A 16,544-nucleotide genomic window follows, 5' to 3' on the forward strand; every position below is an offset into this window, starting at 1 on the left:
CATGGTTCAAGGACCACAACATAAAACCAGATAAACTGAATATAATAGAAGAAAAAGTGGGAAAGAGCCTTGAGTGCATTTGTACAGAAGAAAAAAAATAAGTGCAGAATTAATGAGAAAACTTTCAATAAGAAATCTCTAATGGAGTAGAAAAACTGAAAGAAATGTTAAACAACCTTAGTGACCAGGGAAATCATAATCAAAATGACCCTCAGACTGTACCTTAAACTGATCAGTATGGCTAAAATCAAAAACTCAAGTGACATCACATGCTGGTGAGCATGTGGTAAAAGCAGAAGAGTCCTTCATTGTTGGTGGGATTGCAAACTGGTAAAACCAATCTGGAAGTTAATCTACCCTTCCTTAGAAAATTGGAAATAGTTCTCCTGAAGACCTAGCTATATCTCTCATGGGCATATACCCAAAAGATATTCCACCATACCCCAGAGACATGTGCTGGGATAGACTTCTGGGTCTGGATTCAGTCAGAGATGCACTTAACCCTCAAGAGACTGGAGACTCCAGGGAGTAGGTAGATCTGGTGGGGTAGGGGGTGAGGTGGGGTGGGAACATCCTTGTGGAGATGTGGGGGAAGGAGATATGGGATGTGGAGGGGCATAAAATCTGAAGTGTAAATAAAAAGATTAAATAAAATATTGCTGATGACAAGAAATGCTTGCTGACAGTAGTCTGATATGGATGTTGCCTTAGAGGCTTTGCCAGAGCCTGACCAATATAGATGCGGATGCTTGCAGTCAACCATCAGACTGTGCACAGGAACCACAGTAGAGGAGTTAGGGGAAGAATTGAAGAAGCTGAAGGGTTTTGCAACCCCATAGGAAGAACAGTAATATTAATCAACAAGACCCCTCTCCCCAGAGCTCCTATGGACCAACCAAAGAATACACAAGGAGGGCCCATGGCTACAACTGCATATATAGCAGAAGACTGCCTTATCTGGCATCAATGAGAGAAGGGGCTCTTGGTCCAGTGAAGGCTTGGGACCCCAGCATAGGGGAATGCTAGGGCAGTAAGGCAGGAGTGGGTATGTTGGGGAGCACGCTAATAGAAGCAGGGGGGAGGGGCAAGGATAGGGGGTTTTTGGAGGGGAAACTAGGAAGGTGGATAACATTTGAAATGTAAATAAATAAAATAAACAATAAAAAATTTAAAAAAAGAAGAAAAATTTAAAAAGAAAACAAAATATCATACTGAGTGAGGTAATCCACCCCAAAAGGACTTGCAGTGTAGACTTACTCAGAAGTGTATATTTAAAAACAATGTTCGATCTTGGTTCCGGGACTCCGCCGAACTTAGGAACTTAGTCTGCACAGGTGAGAGTGTGCACCACAGAAGCAGAAAGCTCCTGGGACAGGCGGGAGCCACAGAGCCGCTGAGGCAGCACCCTTTTCGGGCCACAGACATCCGGCCACCCTCCCAGCCGGGGAGGACAGGAGTCCGCCCAGCACGGGAGCCCTCTGCCTCAGGAGCAGGGAGCACCATCTTGGTTACGGGACTCCTCCGAACTTAGGAACTTAGTCTGCACAGGTGAGAGTGTGCACCACAGAAGCTGACAGCTTCTGTGACCTGCCAAAGCAACACAGCATCTGGGAAAGGTCCTGTTTTGGGGCTTCTTCTTCGGCCAGGAGGAGGTCCAAACACCAGATATCTGTGCACCTTCCCTGTAAGAGGAGAGCTTGCCAGCAGAGAGTGCTCTAACCACTGAAACTCAGAGGAGAGAGCCTGTCTCCCAGGTCTGCTGATAGACGGTAATCAGAATCACCAGAAGAACAATCTCTAAACAGAGACAACTATAACAACTAACTCCAGAGATTACCAGATGGCAAAAGGTAAACGTAAGAATCTTACTAACAGAAACCAAGACCACTCACCATCATCAGAACCCAGCACTCCCACTTCGCCCAGTCCAGGGCACCCCAACACACCCAAAAAGCTAGACCTGGATTTAAAAGCATATCTCATGATGATGGTAGAGGACATCAAGAAGGACTTTAATAACTCACTTAAAGAATTACAAGAGAACATTGCTAAAGAGTTACAAATCCTTAAAGAAAAACAGGATAACACAATCAAACAGGTAGAAGTCCTTAAAGAAAAACAGGAAAAGACAACTAAACAGGTAGACGTCCTTAAAGAAAAACAGGAAAAGACAACCAAACAGGTGATGGAAAAGAACAAAACCATACTAGACCTAAAAAGGGAAGTAGACACAATAAAGAAAACCCAAAATGAGGCAACACTGGAGATAGAAACCCTAGGAAAGAAATCTGGAACTATAGATGCAAGAATCAGCAACAGAATACAAGAGATGGAAGAGAGAATCTCAGGTGCAGAAGATTCCATAGAGAACATCAGCACAACAATCAAAGAAAATGGAAAATGCAAAAAGATCCTAACTCAAAACATCCGGAAATCCAGGACACAATGAGAAGACCAAACCTACAGATAATAGGAGTGGATGAGAATGAAGATTTTCAACTCAAAGGACCAGCAAATATCTTCAACAAATTTATAGAAGAAAACTTCCCAAATCTAAAGAAAGAGATGCCCATGAACATACAAGAAGCCTACAGAACTCCAAATAGACTGGACCAGAAAAGAAATACCTCCCGACACATAATAATCAGAACAACAAATGCACTAAATAAAGACAGAATACTAAAAGCAGTAAGAGAAAAAGGCCAAGTAACATATAAAGGCAAGCCTATCAAAATTACACCAGATTTTTCACCAGAGACTATGAAAGCCAGAAGATCCTGGACAGATGTTATACAGAAACTAAAAGAACACAAATTCCAGCCCAGGCTACTATACCCAGCCAAACTCTCAATTAACATAGATGGAGAAACCAAAGTATTCCACGACAAAACCAAATTCACACATTATCTTTCCACGAATCCAGCCCTTCAAGGATAATAACAGAAAAAAAACAATACAAGGAAGGGAACCACGCCCTAGAAAAAAAAAAAAAGGTAATCCCTCAACAAACCTAAAAGAAGACAGCCACAAGAACAGAATGCCAACTTTAACAACAAAAATAACAGGAAACAACAATTACTTTTCCTTAATATCTCTTAATATCAATGGACTCAACTCCCTGATAAAAAGACATAGACTAACAAACTGGCTACACTAACAAGACCCAACATTTTGCTGCTTACAGGAAACTCATCTCAGAGAAAAAGATAGACACTACCTCAGAATGAAAGACTGGAAAACAATTTTCCAAGCAAATGGTATGAAGAAACAAGCTGGAGTAGCCATTCTAATATCTGATAAGATTGACTTCCAACCCAAAGTCATCAAAAAAGACAGGGAGGGGCACTTCATAGTCATCAAAGGTAAAATCCTCCAAGAGGAACTATCAATCCTGAATATCTATGCTCCAAATACAAAGGCAGCCACATTCATTAAAGAAACTTTAGTAAAGCTCAAAGCACACATTGCACCTCATACAATAATAGTGGGAGACTTCAACACACCACTTTCACCAATGGACAGATCATGGAAACAGAAACTAAACAGGGACACAGTGAAACTAACAGAAGTTATGAATCAAATGGATCTGGCAGATATCTACAGAACATTCTATCCTAAAACAAAAGGATATACCTTCTTTTCAGCACCTCATGGTACCTTCTCCAAAATTGACCACATAATTGGTCACAAAACATGCCTCAAAAGATACAAAAATATTGAAATTGTCCCATGCATCCTATCAGATCACCATGGACTAAGGCTGATCTTCAATAATAAAATAAATAATAGAAAGCCAACCTTCACGTGGAAACTGAACAACACTCTTCTCAATGATACCGTGGTCAAGGAAGGAATAAAGAAAGAAATTAAGAACTTTTTAGAGTTCAATGAAAATGAAGCCACAACATACCCAAACTTATGGGACACAATGAAAGCATTTCTAAGAGGAACACTCATAGCTCTGAGTGCCTCCAAAAAGAAACTAGAGAGAGCACACATTAGCAGCTTGACAACACACCTAAAAGCTCTAGAACAAAAGGAAGCAAATTCACCCAAGAGGATTAGACGGCAAGAAATAATCAAACTCAGGGGCAAAATCAACCAAGTGGAAACAAGAAGAAGAATTCAAAGAATCAACCAATCAAGGAGCTGGTTCTTTGAGAAAATCAACAAGATAGATAAACCCTTAGCCAGACTCACTAGAGGGCACAGGGAAAGCATTCTAATTAACAAAATCAGAAATGAAAAAGGAGACAAAACAACAGATCCTGAAGAAATCCAATACACCATCAGATCCTTCTACAAAAGGCTATACTCAACAAAACTGGAGAACCTGGATGAAATGGAGAAGTTTCTAGACAGATACCAGGTACCAAAGTTGAATCAAGATCTGGTTAATGATCTAAACAGCCCTATATCCCCCAAAGAAATAGAAGCAGTCATTAATAGTTTCCCAACCAAAAAAAGCCCAGGACCAGATGGGTTTAGTGCAGAGTTCTATCAGACCTTCAAAGAAGATCTAATCCCAGTTCTTCACAAACTATTCCACAAAATAGAAACAGAAGATACTCTACCCAACTCATTCTATGAAGCCACAATTACTCTGATACCTAAACCACAAAAAGACCCAACAAAGATAGAAAATTTCAGACCAATATCCCTTATGAATATTGATGCAAAAATCCTCAATTAATTTCTTGCTAACCAAATCCAAGAACACATCAAAACAATCATCCATCCTGACCAAGTAGGTTTCATCCCAGGGATGCAGGGATGGTTCAATATACGGAAATCCATCAATGTAATCCAGTATATAAACAAACTCAAAGACAAAAACCACATGGTCATCTCGTGAGATTAGGATAAAGCATTTGACAAGATCCAACACCCATTCATGATAAAAGTCTTGGAAAGATCAGGAATTCAAGGCCCATACCTAAACATGATAAAAGCAACCTACAGCAAACCAGTAGCCAACATCAAAGTAAATGGTGAGAAGCTGGAATCAATACCACTAAAATGAGGGACTAGACAAGGCTGTCCACTCTCTCCATACCTATTCAACATTGAACTTGAAGTCCTAGCCAGAGCAATTCGACAACAAAAGGAGATCAAAGGGATACAAATTGGAAAAGATGAAGTCAAAATATCACTTTTTGCAGATGATATGATAGTATATAAAAGTGACCCTAAAAATTCCACCAGAGAACTCCTAAACATGATTAACAGCTTCAGTGAAGTACCTGGATATAAAATTAACTCAAACAAGTCAATGGCCTTTCTCTACACAAAGAATAAACAGACTGAGAAAGAAATTAGGGAAACAACACCCTTCTCAATAGTCACAAATAATATAATATATCTTGGCGTGACTCTAACTAAGGAAGTGAAAGATCTGTATAATAAAAACTTCAAGTCTCTGAAGAAAGAAATTATAAAAGATCTCAGAAGATGGAAAGATCTCCAATGCTCATGGATTGGCAGGATCAACATTGTAAAAATGGCTATCTTGCCAAAAGCAATCTACAGATTCAATGCAATCCCCATCAAAATTCCAACTCAATTCTTCAACAAATTAGAAAGTGCAATCTGCAAATTCATCTGGAATAACAAAAAAACCTAGGGTAGCAAAGACTCTTCTCAAAGATAAAAGAACCTCTGGTGGAATCACCATGCCTGACCTAAAGCTGTACTACAGAGCAATTGTGATAAAAACTGCATGGTACGGGTATACCAACAGACAAGTAGACCAATGGAACAGAATTGAAGACCCAGAAATGAACCCACACACCTATGGTCACTTGATCTTTGACAAGGGAGCTAAAACCATCCAGTGGAAGAAAGACAGCATTTTCAACAAATGGTACTGGCACAACTGGTTGTTATCATGTAGAAGAATGTGAATTGATCTATTCCTATCTCCTTGTACTAAGGTCAAATCTAAGTGGATCAAGGAATTTCACATAAAACCAGAGACACTGAAACTTATAAATGATAAAGTGGGGAAAAGCCTTGAAGATATGGGTACAGGGAAAAGATTCCTAAATAGAACAGCAATGGCTTGTACTGTAAGATCGAGAATTGAAAAATGAGACCTCATTAAACTGCAAAGCTTCTGCAAGGCAAAAGACACCATCAATAAGACAAAAAGACCACCAACAGATTGGGAAAGGATCTTTACCTATCCTAAATCAGATAGGGGACTAATATCCAATATATATAAAGAACTCAAGAAGGTGGACTCAAGAAAATCAAATAACCCCATTAAAAAATGGGGCTCAGAACTGAACAAAGAATTCTCACCTGAGGAATACCGAATGGCAGAGAAGCACCTGAAAAAATGTTCAACATCCTTAATCATCAGGGAAATGCAAATCAAAACAACCCTGAGATTCCACCTCACACCAGTCAGAATGGCTAAGATCAAAAATTCAGGTGACAGCAGATGCTGGCGAGGATGTGGAGAAAGAGGAACACTCCTTCATTGTTGGTGGGATTGCAAGCTTGTACAACCACTCTGGAAATCAGTCTGGTGGTTCCTTAGAAAATTGGACATAGTACTACCAGAGGATCCACCAATACCTCTCCTGGGCATATATCCAGAAAATGTCCCAACCGGTAAGAAGGACACATGCTCCACTATGTTCATAGCAGCCTTATTTATAATAGCCAGAAGCTGGAAAGAACCCAGATGCCCCTCAACTGAGGAATGGATACAGAAAATATGGTACATTTATACAATGGAGTACTACTCAGCTATTAAAAAGAATGAATTTATGAAATTCCTAGCCAAGTGGATGGACCTGGAGGGCATCATCTTGAGTGAGGTAACACAATCACAAAGGAACTCACACAATATGTATTCACTGATAAGTGGATATTAGCCCAAAACTTAGGATACTCAAGATATAAGATACAATTTGCTAGACGCATGAAACTCAAGAAGAATGAAGACCAAAGTGTGGACACTGTGCCCCTTCTTAGAATTGGGAACAAAACACCCATGGATGGAGTTACAGAGACAAAGTTTGGAGCTGTGATGAAAGGATGGACCATCTAGAGACTGCCATATCCAGGGATCCATCCCGTAATCAGCTTCCAAACGCTGACACCATTGCATACACTAGGAAGAATTTGCTGAAGGGACCCAGATATAGCTGTCTCTTGTGAAACTTTGCTGGGGCCAAACAAACACAGAAGTGGATGTTCACAGTCAGCTATTGGATGGATCACAGGGTTCCCAATGGAGAAGCTAGAGAAAGTACCCAAGGAGCTAAAGGGATCTGCAACCCTATAGTTGGAACAAGGTGATGGACTAACCAGTACCCCGGAGCTCTTGTTTCTAGCTGCATATGTATCGAAAGATGGCCTAGTCGGCCATCACTGGAAAGAGAGGCCCATTGGACTTGCAAACTTTATATGCCCCAATACAGGGGAATGCCACGGCCAAAAGAATGGGAATGGGTGGGTAGGGAAGTGTGTGGAGGGGTATGGGGGACTTTTGGGATAGCATTGGAAATGTAATTGAGGAAAATACATAATAAAAAAAATAAAAATAAATAAAAATAAAAACAATGTTCATAATACCCATGATACACCCTACATAAGGAAGGATAGGGTGTATCATGAGCATTATGAGCATTGAGGATGCTTCAATTCCACTTACAAGGGGGAACAAAATATTCATGGGAGACAGAGGGAGGGAGAGACCTGGACTGGAGAGGGTAGGATTAGGGGAGTAGGGGTGCAGGATCAGGCACGGAGAAAGACAGGAGAAAGTCCTAGAAGGTCATGGGATTGAGTGGATATATGCAGCTGCCAAGGGTGGGCGTGGAGTGATTCTCTAGAAAATCCCAGAGATTAGGGATCAAGGAGGCTCCCAGAAATTAATGCAGGTGACTCTAGGTGAAATTCTCAATATTGGGGATAAGGAACCCTAATAGGTCACCTCCAGCAGTCAGAGAAGACCCCCCAGTAGATGGATGAAGACATCAACTCTCCTACAAAATGGGTCCTGTCTAAATGAAATGAAATGCAGGGACAAAGATGGAGCATAGATTGAAGGAATGGCCAACCAGTGACCTGCCCAGTTTGAGGCCCATCCTATGTGCAGGCACCAGTCCCTCATACTATTAATGATGCTATGTTGTGCTTGCAGATAGGAGCCTAGAATAGCAGCCCCCTGAGTGGCTCTACTTAGTAGCTTATTGAGTGAGATGTAGAGACCAACAGACAAACATTGGCCAGAGGCCAGGGACTCCTATGGAAGAATTAGGGGTAGGATTAAAAGCCCTGAAGGATAGGGCTACCACACAGGAGGACCAATAGTGTCAACTAACCTGGACCCTTGGGAGCTCCTAGAGACTGATTCACCAACCAAAGAGCATCCATGGGTTGGTCCAAGGTCTCTAGCACATATGTAGTAGAAGGCTGCATGTCTTATCTCAGTGGATGAGAATGCACCCAACCCTGCAGAGACTTGATTTTCTAGGATGGGAGGAATCCCAAGGCTGGTCTCCATCCTCTCTGAGGACAAAGGGAGACAGAGGATGTGGGAGGAACTCTATGATGGTTCACCAAGAAGAAGGGACAATCAATTTGGATGTTAATTAATTAATTAATTAGTTAATTAATTAATTAAAAACACCAAAATCCATTTTCAAAGATACAAGGTGTCAAGTGATAAATAAGGAAATAAGGACACCCAATATTCTTCATGTTCTCCTCTGGCTTCTGCATGTGTACATATTGGTATACTCAACTGTACCACACACACACACACACACACACACACACACACACACACACACACACATATATATATATATATATATATATATATATATACACAAACACACAGAGAGGAGAGGAATCTATAATAATCATACATGTAAGTCAATATTTATCCATTCTCACAAATGAAGTAATTCACTTGATCAAGAATTCCCATTTCAGAACTGATAGATAGAACCTACAAGATATACTCATTTTCTAAATTTTAAGATTATAATTTCAAGTCAAACATCCTTGAAGTTGCATAGATGTCCTTCCTTCTTTTCATTTACCATGACCTAAGGCATTGGCCAAACTTCCATGCTTAACTTATAGAGACATAGCTTTCTCTCTTCCTCCTTTTCATCTCCTTCCCTGAGGAAATTGCTCATATTTACAGTTTGTCTGCATGAGGTTTTAAGTGTTAATAAAATTGTTTCATGAGACTTCAAACCTACCCAAAGAATTGCAGGCCGTTGAGGGACCTGGGAGGGAGAAAGATGGTCTCACTCAGGAAAAAATACACCAATTGGTCATCTGGTGCCAATACCTTAGCTCTGAAAAGTAACATTATATTGACTAAGTCTATACACACACACATTTTATATATATATAAATATTTATTTATATATATATTATATATATATATATATAAATACATGTGCATATATTAATGATAAAGTAATGTTTTAGTCCTTTGTGATTTTAGTTTCAGTATTGTGGACTGAACCCATAGCCTTGTTATTAATGAAAAAGAAGCCACAAATTTTAGGGAGAGCAGAGAAGGGTTTGGTATACTTTTTCAAAAAAAATATTTTAAGAAGTTAGGCCAATTAGCTATATAGCAGGTAAATTATTTTAATACTAACCAATAATTTGGTCAACAACTGTGTATGTTACTACATCATAATATCTCTGCAGGAACTTCAGTGACCTATTAAAAGACGAAGTATCTGTGCCATTGTGAATCCAGGAATGGATTCTTAAGATAGAGTGAAAATTTTTACAAAGCTGGTCACGCCGTATATGTTATATTGGCATGTAAAGCAACAGTGAGAAAGCTCTTCATGAAATGCATATCCCATGGGATGAGAATAAAGGAGTGTATTTGTGCCTAGTGTTTTGGCTTGCCTTTTGACTACCTAAGTAGCTACCTATAGACTGATTGATGTTTTACCTGGTTTGGATCCTGAGGAACAAAGAATGGAGGTTGGACATGTAGGGAATGGGCACATGCCACAAGATGGTAAATCCACAGAGAAGTTGCTCCTGAGCCTTACATTAAAAATATTTTGACAGTCGGTTATTATGGAAATAAAACACTGCCTTAAACCTGAAAAAAAATTTTTGAGAACTCTAAAACTCTATATAACTAGGATGGATTGTGAAACACTTCTTTTATATAAATGTAGCTAAAAATATAAAACTGGGAGAGGTGGTTGTCTTTCTATAATGAATCTAGCTAACAATGTCAATAATAATCATAATAACAATAAATGCCACACAAAGAAAGCCGAAAACATGGGTGAATTAAAAAATTAAATGAACTTACAATAAAACAAGAAAATAAAAGTAAATGCAAGCCAATCAATAGTGCCCAATGACCTCGTTAAAATCTGTGCCACAAATGTGTTTAGAATATTTATACCTGTCACAAAAATAGTTTATTAGCTAAACAAAAACTTTAAAAGAACATATTATTCATGTGGGATCATCAGAGAGTGAAAAATCCAGGCAAAATAATATAAAGTGAAGGTCACATTAGAAAGATTCAAACTTGAAGACAAATGCTTTAAAATCAATGGGTCAAAGGAGCAAACATGAAACAATGCCAGTACAAAGAATGCAAAAAATGGAAAGACCCTAAAAGGAACTTCAAATTTCAAATCTCAATGAGGATAGAGTCAGGGAAATAGGGAAGAATCTCAGTGGCAGAGAAATTGCCTAACAAGCCCAAAGTACTAGGTTCAGTCAGTGCTGGAATACAGTCAGAAAGGATCAAAAAAAAAAAAAAAAAAAAAAAAAAAAGAAAAGAAATGTGACTCGAGAGTACAGGAGAATGAGCAAAGCCTATATGAAGAAATAAAGGTCAAAGACTTACCAAATTTAAATGAAAAAAAATGGTGAAAGTCTCTGATGATCTGATTAGTAATACTTTCTTTTAAAATTTTTGTTTAGCTAATTGAATTTTAGACTAATATTGGAGTCTAAATAGCTAAATATTGGAGTCCTACACCAAGAGACAATAATGAAATCATCTAATGCCAAAGAGAAAGACAATCTTGAAGGCAGTAAAATACAATAATTCACCACCCAGATTAGAATATTTGAGGGACAACTGCAGTTTCTCAGCAGATGCTAAAGAGGTGGACAGGCATGCAAGACATTCAACATTACTTCAGGATGCACATAACAGTGCTGCTGTTCAGAAATCAAGGAGAAAGATTTTCCTAGATGAACCAAAGCTTTATGAATATTTACAACCACCTACATTAAAAAGGCATGTTAGTGGGAGTCCTCACTAATTTGAAATGAAACGGTGTAACCCAGTCACACAGCCTCATATGGAAATGCAATTTTTGGCTGCAAATGCAAACCAGAAAAATAGAGTAAATGTTGCTATTGTAGTTACTGTATGCAGGAAGTGAAACACACAGTCATTTTTAAAACTATGAACTTGCTTATATTAATGATGACATTCAATATATTAAGAGGCAATAGTGTTGACATTTGTAACATAAAATGGAGAGGTAGAATTATAAGATATAATGTTTGCTTGGTTGCTTTTTGTGCAATTGAAATTGAGCTATTATCAGTTAAATTGATAAAAATTAAAATTACTTGGAGGAGGAGAAAACTCCTAATGGACAAAAGAAGGAAAAAGAAACATATCATTATTGGGGCTGCTAGTTCTTAGGGGTGTGACAGCAAGCTGCTCCTCACTGCCCGGAAGAAACACGACAGAAGAGTAGGAGAACACAGAAAGAAGAGTATACATTTGAAAGGGGGTGAAAAAAAAAACCTGAACAAATGGACTAAATTGATTCCTTTCATAATTATAGGACTATGTAGGAAGTTAGTTTCCTCCTGAGTGAGTGCAGTAACTTGGATCTGTCAAAGATTTCTATTAGATGTTACTGAACATATAAGAATTGAGTCTTCAGTTTTTAAACAAAAATCAAATTAGTACCAATGATTATGATCACTGTATTCTAGTGGTGAGGCTGAGAAGAGACTCAGTTGTAGATCCATACCATGGGCCAGTCTTTTCATATATTTCTCTGTTCATTGATTCCTGCTCTATTTTTATGATTTACTCCCTGTCTTTGTGTTGGGTTAGATTTGGTTTTCGTTTCAATAGCTTCAAAAATGGAAGCTTAGGTTGATGGTTTTAGTGTCCTCTTTGCTAGCATATATGTTTGGAACTATATAACCCCCAATTACTGTTTTGACTGTGACCCAAATATCCCATAAGTTACCCTGTTATTTTGCTTAATAAATATATTTTAAAATCTCAGTTGAGATTTCTTCTTTTACCCACTGATTTATTAAAATGACCTTTAAGTTTTGCTAGTTTGCTATGTTTTAGAACTCTTTCCATCATTGATCTCCAGTTTAATGCCACTGTGGACTGGGGGCCTATGTGTATGATTTATAATCTTTTCAGTTAGTTAATATGTGTTTTATGGTCTAGAATGTTGAAGAAGAATGTACACTCTGTTTCTGTTGAATGTGATAGTCTATAAATGTCAATTACATAGTGTTGATTGATAATGCTGTTCCATTCACCTATATTCTTAAAGATTTTCTGTCTTCCATTGTCTATCCAGGACCTACATACCAGTATTGAAACCTCTATAATAATGTATTTGTCTACTTGTTTTCAACACTATCATTTTGCTGGTTGTAATTTTGTTTCCTTGTTGTATGTGCATATGTTCAGGACTGTTTTACTCATTTAATAAAGTAAAAATTTTTCACTACTAAGTCTTTTCCAATGCTTCCTTTGTATGAATTTAATTTGGCAATTATAGCTATTTTTTTCATGACTGTCATATCCTATTTCACCACACTTTTAGACTATATGAGATGCTTTTAGAAAAAATTAAATGTTTTATTTTTACTCCTCTTTTTTCTCTAAGTAGGTATTTTTAGATCACACTTAAGGCAGTCCATATATATATATATATATATATATATATATATATATATATATATGGATTTATGGTTCAGGTACTTCTGAAAAAGTATAACAGTAAAAGTAAAATTCTAGGCCTTTAGGCCCAGGCTTGAGAATGTGACCTCTGTGACTCAATGCTCCAAGGTATGCTAATCATATAACAGATAGCGACATTCCTCCACCCACCTGCTTCCTGGGTTCAAGGAGTGTTCATTCAAAGAAAGTCACCCTGACCACCCTGACCATTGCTGGAACCCACTATGCAAATAAGCTATTGTTAGGGTCTCTTAGAAACTGTCTTGAAAAATAACCCACACAATTATCAGGTATTCCTTGTGATTCTTGTGACTTTGCACTTCCTTGTGACTCTTAACTGGTATTTCTGGTATTTTCCAACAACGCCCTCCCCACCTCCTTGAGTTGTGGCTTCTTCCTTTAAATACCCCCTTACCCAGCTACTTGGGGCGCCATGCTCCTCTACCCCTGAGTGGTGTATGACTGTGGATCCAAGAGTGCTCTTGCAGTTTGCAGCAAGACCGTTTCTCATGAGTGATTTGGGGTGTCACCTCTCCTGAGTCAGAACATGGGGGAGTCCTCACATTGTGGGTCTTTTACTTCACACTTTTCTATTTGAAGCATTTTATTCTCTTATATATTTTTCTTTTTTTCTAGTTTTAAATGAATATTTTCTATCATCCATTCTTTAAACACTTTAATGCCACATCCACTCCAATAGTGACTCACATGACAGGCCTAAAAGCTTGGACAAAGTCCCAAGGCAAAAAGTTCATGAAAACTTAGTCTCCTTGGAACCATGGCACCCTATAAAATGAATGCTCCAAATCAGTCCTTGCTTTAGTCGGTGAATGAATCTGTGTGCTTTCCTTCAATATTGTTTTATTATAAGTGCCTCTAAGGATTGATTTTGACATATAGCTAAGTTATATTAGCCTTCACCAGTGTTCCAATATCCTAGGAAATTGTTGAGCCAACCTTGGGCTTTGATCTCTGTAAGAATGTTACTCATTCAGATGAAAGTGCCTCCAGCATTGATAGACAGTGATAGAAATCAGCCATCACATTCTACTAGAATAGAGCTAGTAATCTCAGGGCTAGTCTACATAGTATACTTAGAACAACAGCAGAGTCACTCCCACACACAGGAATTTACAATGACCTAGGAAGAAGGAAGGTTGTGGTCTAAGAAGGAACCAGAGTAAATACTTAGAACAATAGATAGCTGAGTCACTTCCATACACAAGAATTGACGATGGTCTAGGGGGAAGGTGGACTATACAATAGACTAGAATTGGAACATGAAGCCCTTGCCACTGGCTTCTAAGATTAAGCTGACCTTAGGTGGGGCTGCTTTTGATCCCAGTTGTTAACATTGATTTTTATGTCAGTTGGTTCCTATAAGCTTTTATGTGTGCATTCCTCTGATTTTTGTAAAAGTCATTTTGCATCAGATAACTTCAATGCATCTTGGATGACCTTAATATATCACTTAACTTCCTTGTCTCCTGTAATATAAGTCTGATGCTCCCTTTGAGACATTACATTCAGATACAACACTCCCTTGTGTTCACATCTGTTTTCGCTGACTCCCTGCCCACCTGTACCAGGACCCTGCAGATTGAGGGGCTGACTGAGGCCAGTCTGCAGCACATGAATATGTTTAATTTGGTTGTTAGCAATTTGGAACACCAGTTTGTGAGGATACATCCCATTTGTCAGGGATAACTGAGATTGCAGGTAGTCCTGGAGCTGAGGAACAGCTTTGATCTTTGGTAAAATCTGTGAGTCTACAGTTTTCTGATCAGCCTTGTGCTGCTCTGTGATCTCATATTTCCCATTCTCCATGTTGAAGATCTCATCCTGCTGGTGTCTGGGCTTGTGCAGCTCCTTCCTGAAGCAAGTTTTGATCAGGTGTTTGGGGAATATAACCTTGCTGATAGAGATGGAGATGACAAACTTCTGGTGTATTCTGTGCAGAGAAACTTGGATGAAGGCAAAAAGCTCAGTCACAAACACCAACCCGCTGCCCAGCTGCATCAGGAAAACCACTCTCTGGCCCCTGTGGCACCCAGTGAAGATGATCAGGACATTCCCAGGAGTGATGCTGACATGCTGATAGAAGGGCTTTTTGCTATAGCTCAGCCACTTCCGAGGCACATTGTCCGTAGGCATTTTTTTTAAAGCTCTACCACCTGGGTATCACTGTTCTTATCTCCTCCAGCAGTTTTTGTGACAGCCCCAAGGGCCTTCTCCTTTTTCTTCCTTTCAACTTTGGACTTGGCACCTGAATACTTCCTTTTGTACAAGGCCTTTCTGGAATACATAGGAGATTGGGAATATCTGCCAATTCCTCTAAATAGGACATGGTTTGAGCTGTAATGGGGTTTTCCCTTCCTGAGCTTTTTAACCTTAGCATCACATTTTTATTTGGTTGCACCAGTGCCTGGGGCAACAGCAGCAGCAGCAGCAGCAGCAGCAGCAGCAGCAGCACTGCCACCTTCTTGGCTGCAGGTTTCTTTGTGTCAAGCTTCTCAGTGTTTTTACCCATTGTCTTACAAGATGAGAAAGAGAACTAAGGCAACCTCTGTCATCTAATTTTATGTCCTTCTTAGCATATCAATTAGAGCAGTTAAAGCTTTTTTAGGCATGCCATATTTCTGCTATTTACTTAATTTGTTCCAATCTAACTTCAGATAACACCATACTGCCTTGAATAATGTGTAGATCCTTGCATGTAATAGAATCCATCTGGTCTTCAGTCTCCACTTCCTACATTTATCTTTTCAGAACTATACAGTCAACCAACCATGACCCAGAATATCAAAAAATTATCCATATTGACCATAAAGACTTTTCCCTCATTGTCACTCTTTAGAAAGTCAGCAAAGTAGCTGTTAATCAATATTTACTTAGTACTATATGTATGTATGCATATATATAGTATATATACATATATATGTGTGTATATATATATTATATATATGTATATGATACTAGTTGGTAATTTGTAAATAAATACTATACCATTTATATAATTTAGCATCTGTGTCTATAAGCTTTGGCCTCATGTATGACACTGGAACCAACCCCCATGAATACCATGGACAACTAAATCCCCAGTTCTTCCCTTCCACTTCTAATGATACAGTTGTCATTCATTCCTATCCTCTACACATTTTAATGGCATGATAATGTGTAATTGATACAGTCATAGAGAGACTGTATATCTTTATTTATTCTCAGACAATCTTCTTTGTAATTTTGTCACCTAAATATTTTTTTTCTTCTGCTCAATGAAGTCCCTAGTTACTTATGGCATGTAGGGGCCACATAGTTCTGGTTCATCTTCTTCCTCCATCTTCTTCTGTCCTCCATCTCATCTGCTTCTCTTCTTTCTCTTTCCCATCTCTCTAAAACTTTTAGCTTTGCCTTTTTCCTCCACTGCCCAATCACAGGATCTAGCCTTATCTGACCAATTAAAATTTTACTTGACCTCATCTGAGTACGGGCACCCTCTTGGAAGAGCAGGAAATACAAACAGAAATCCACATCACTCTTCTACCTCTGGACAATG

At 38.7% G+C, this 16,544-nt stretch overlaps 1 protein-coding gene across 1 annotated transcript in view; it reads right to left on the minus strand.

The window, feature by feature from the left end:
- Positions 1-15,435, minus strand: part of LOC110309695 (uncharacterized) — a 41,941-nt gene extending 26,506 nt beyond the window's left edge. The window contains exon 1 of the mRNA XM_021182434.2: positions 14,569-15,435. Coding sequence (XP_021038093.2) covers positions 14,569-15,142 — 574 coding nt within the window. The 5' untranslated portion in view covers positions 15,143-15,435. The remainder of the gene's footprint in view (positions 1-14,568) is intronic.
- Positions 15,436-16,544: the final 1,109 nt, after the last annotated feature.

The sequence above is a fragment of the Mus caroli genome, unplaced genomic scaffold (assembly GCF_978045245.1).
Source record: "Mus caroli unplaced genomic scaffold, Mus_caroli_1 scaffold_12, whole genome shotgun sequence".
NCBI classification, from domain to species: Eukaryota; Metazoa; Chordata; class Mammalia; order Rodentia; family Muridae; genus Mus; species Mus caroli.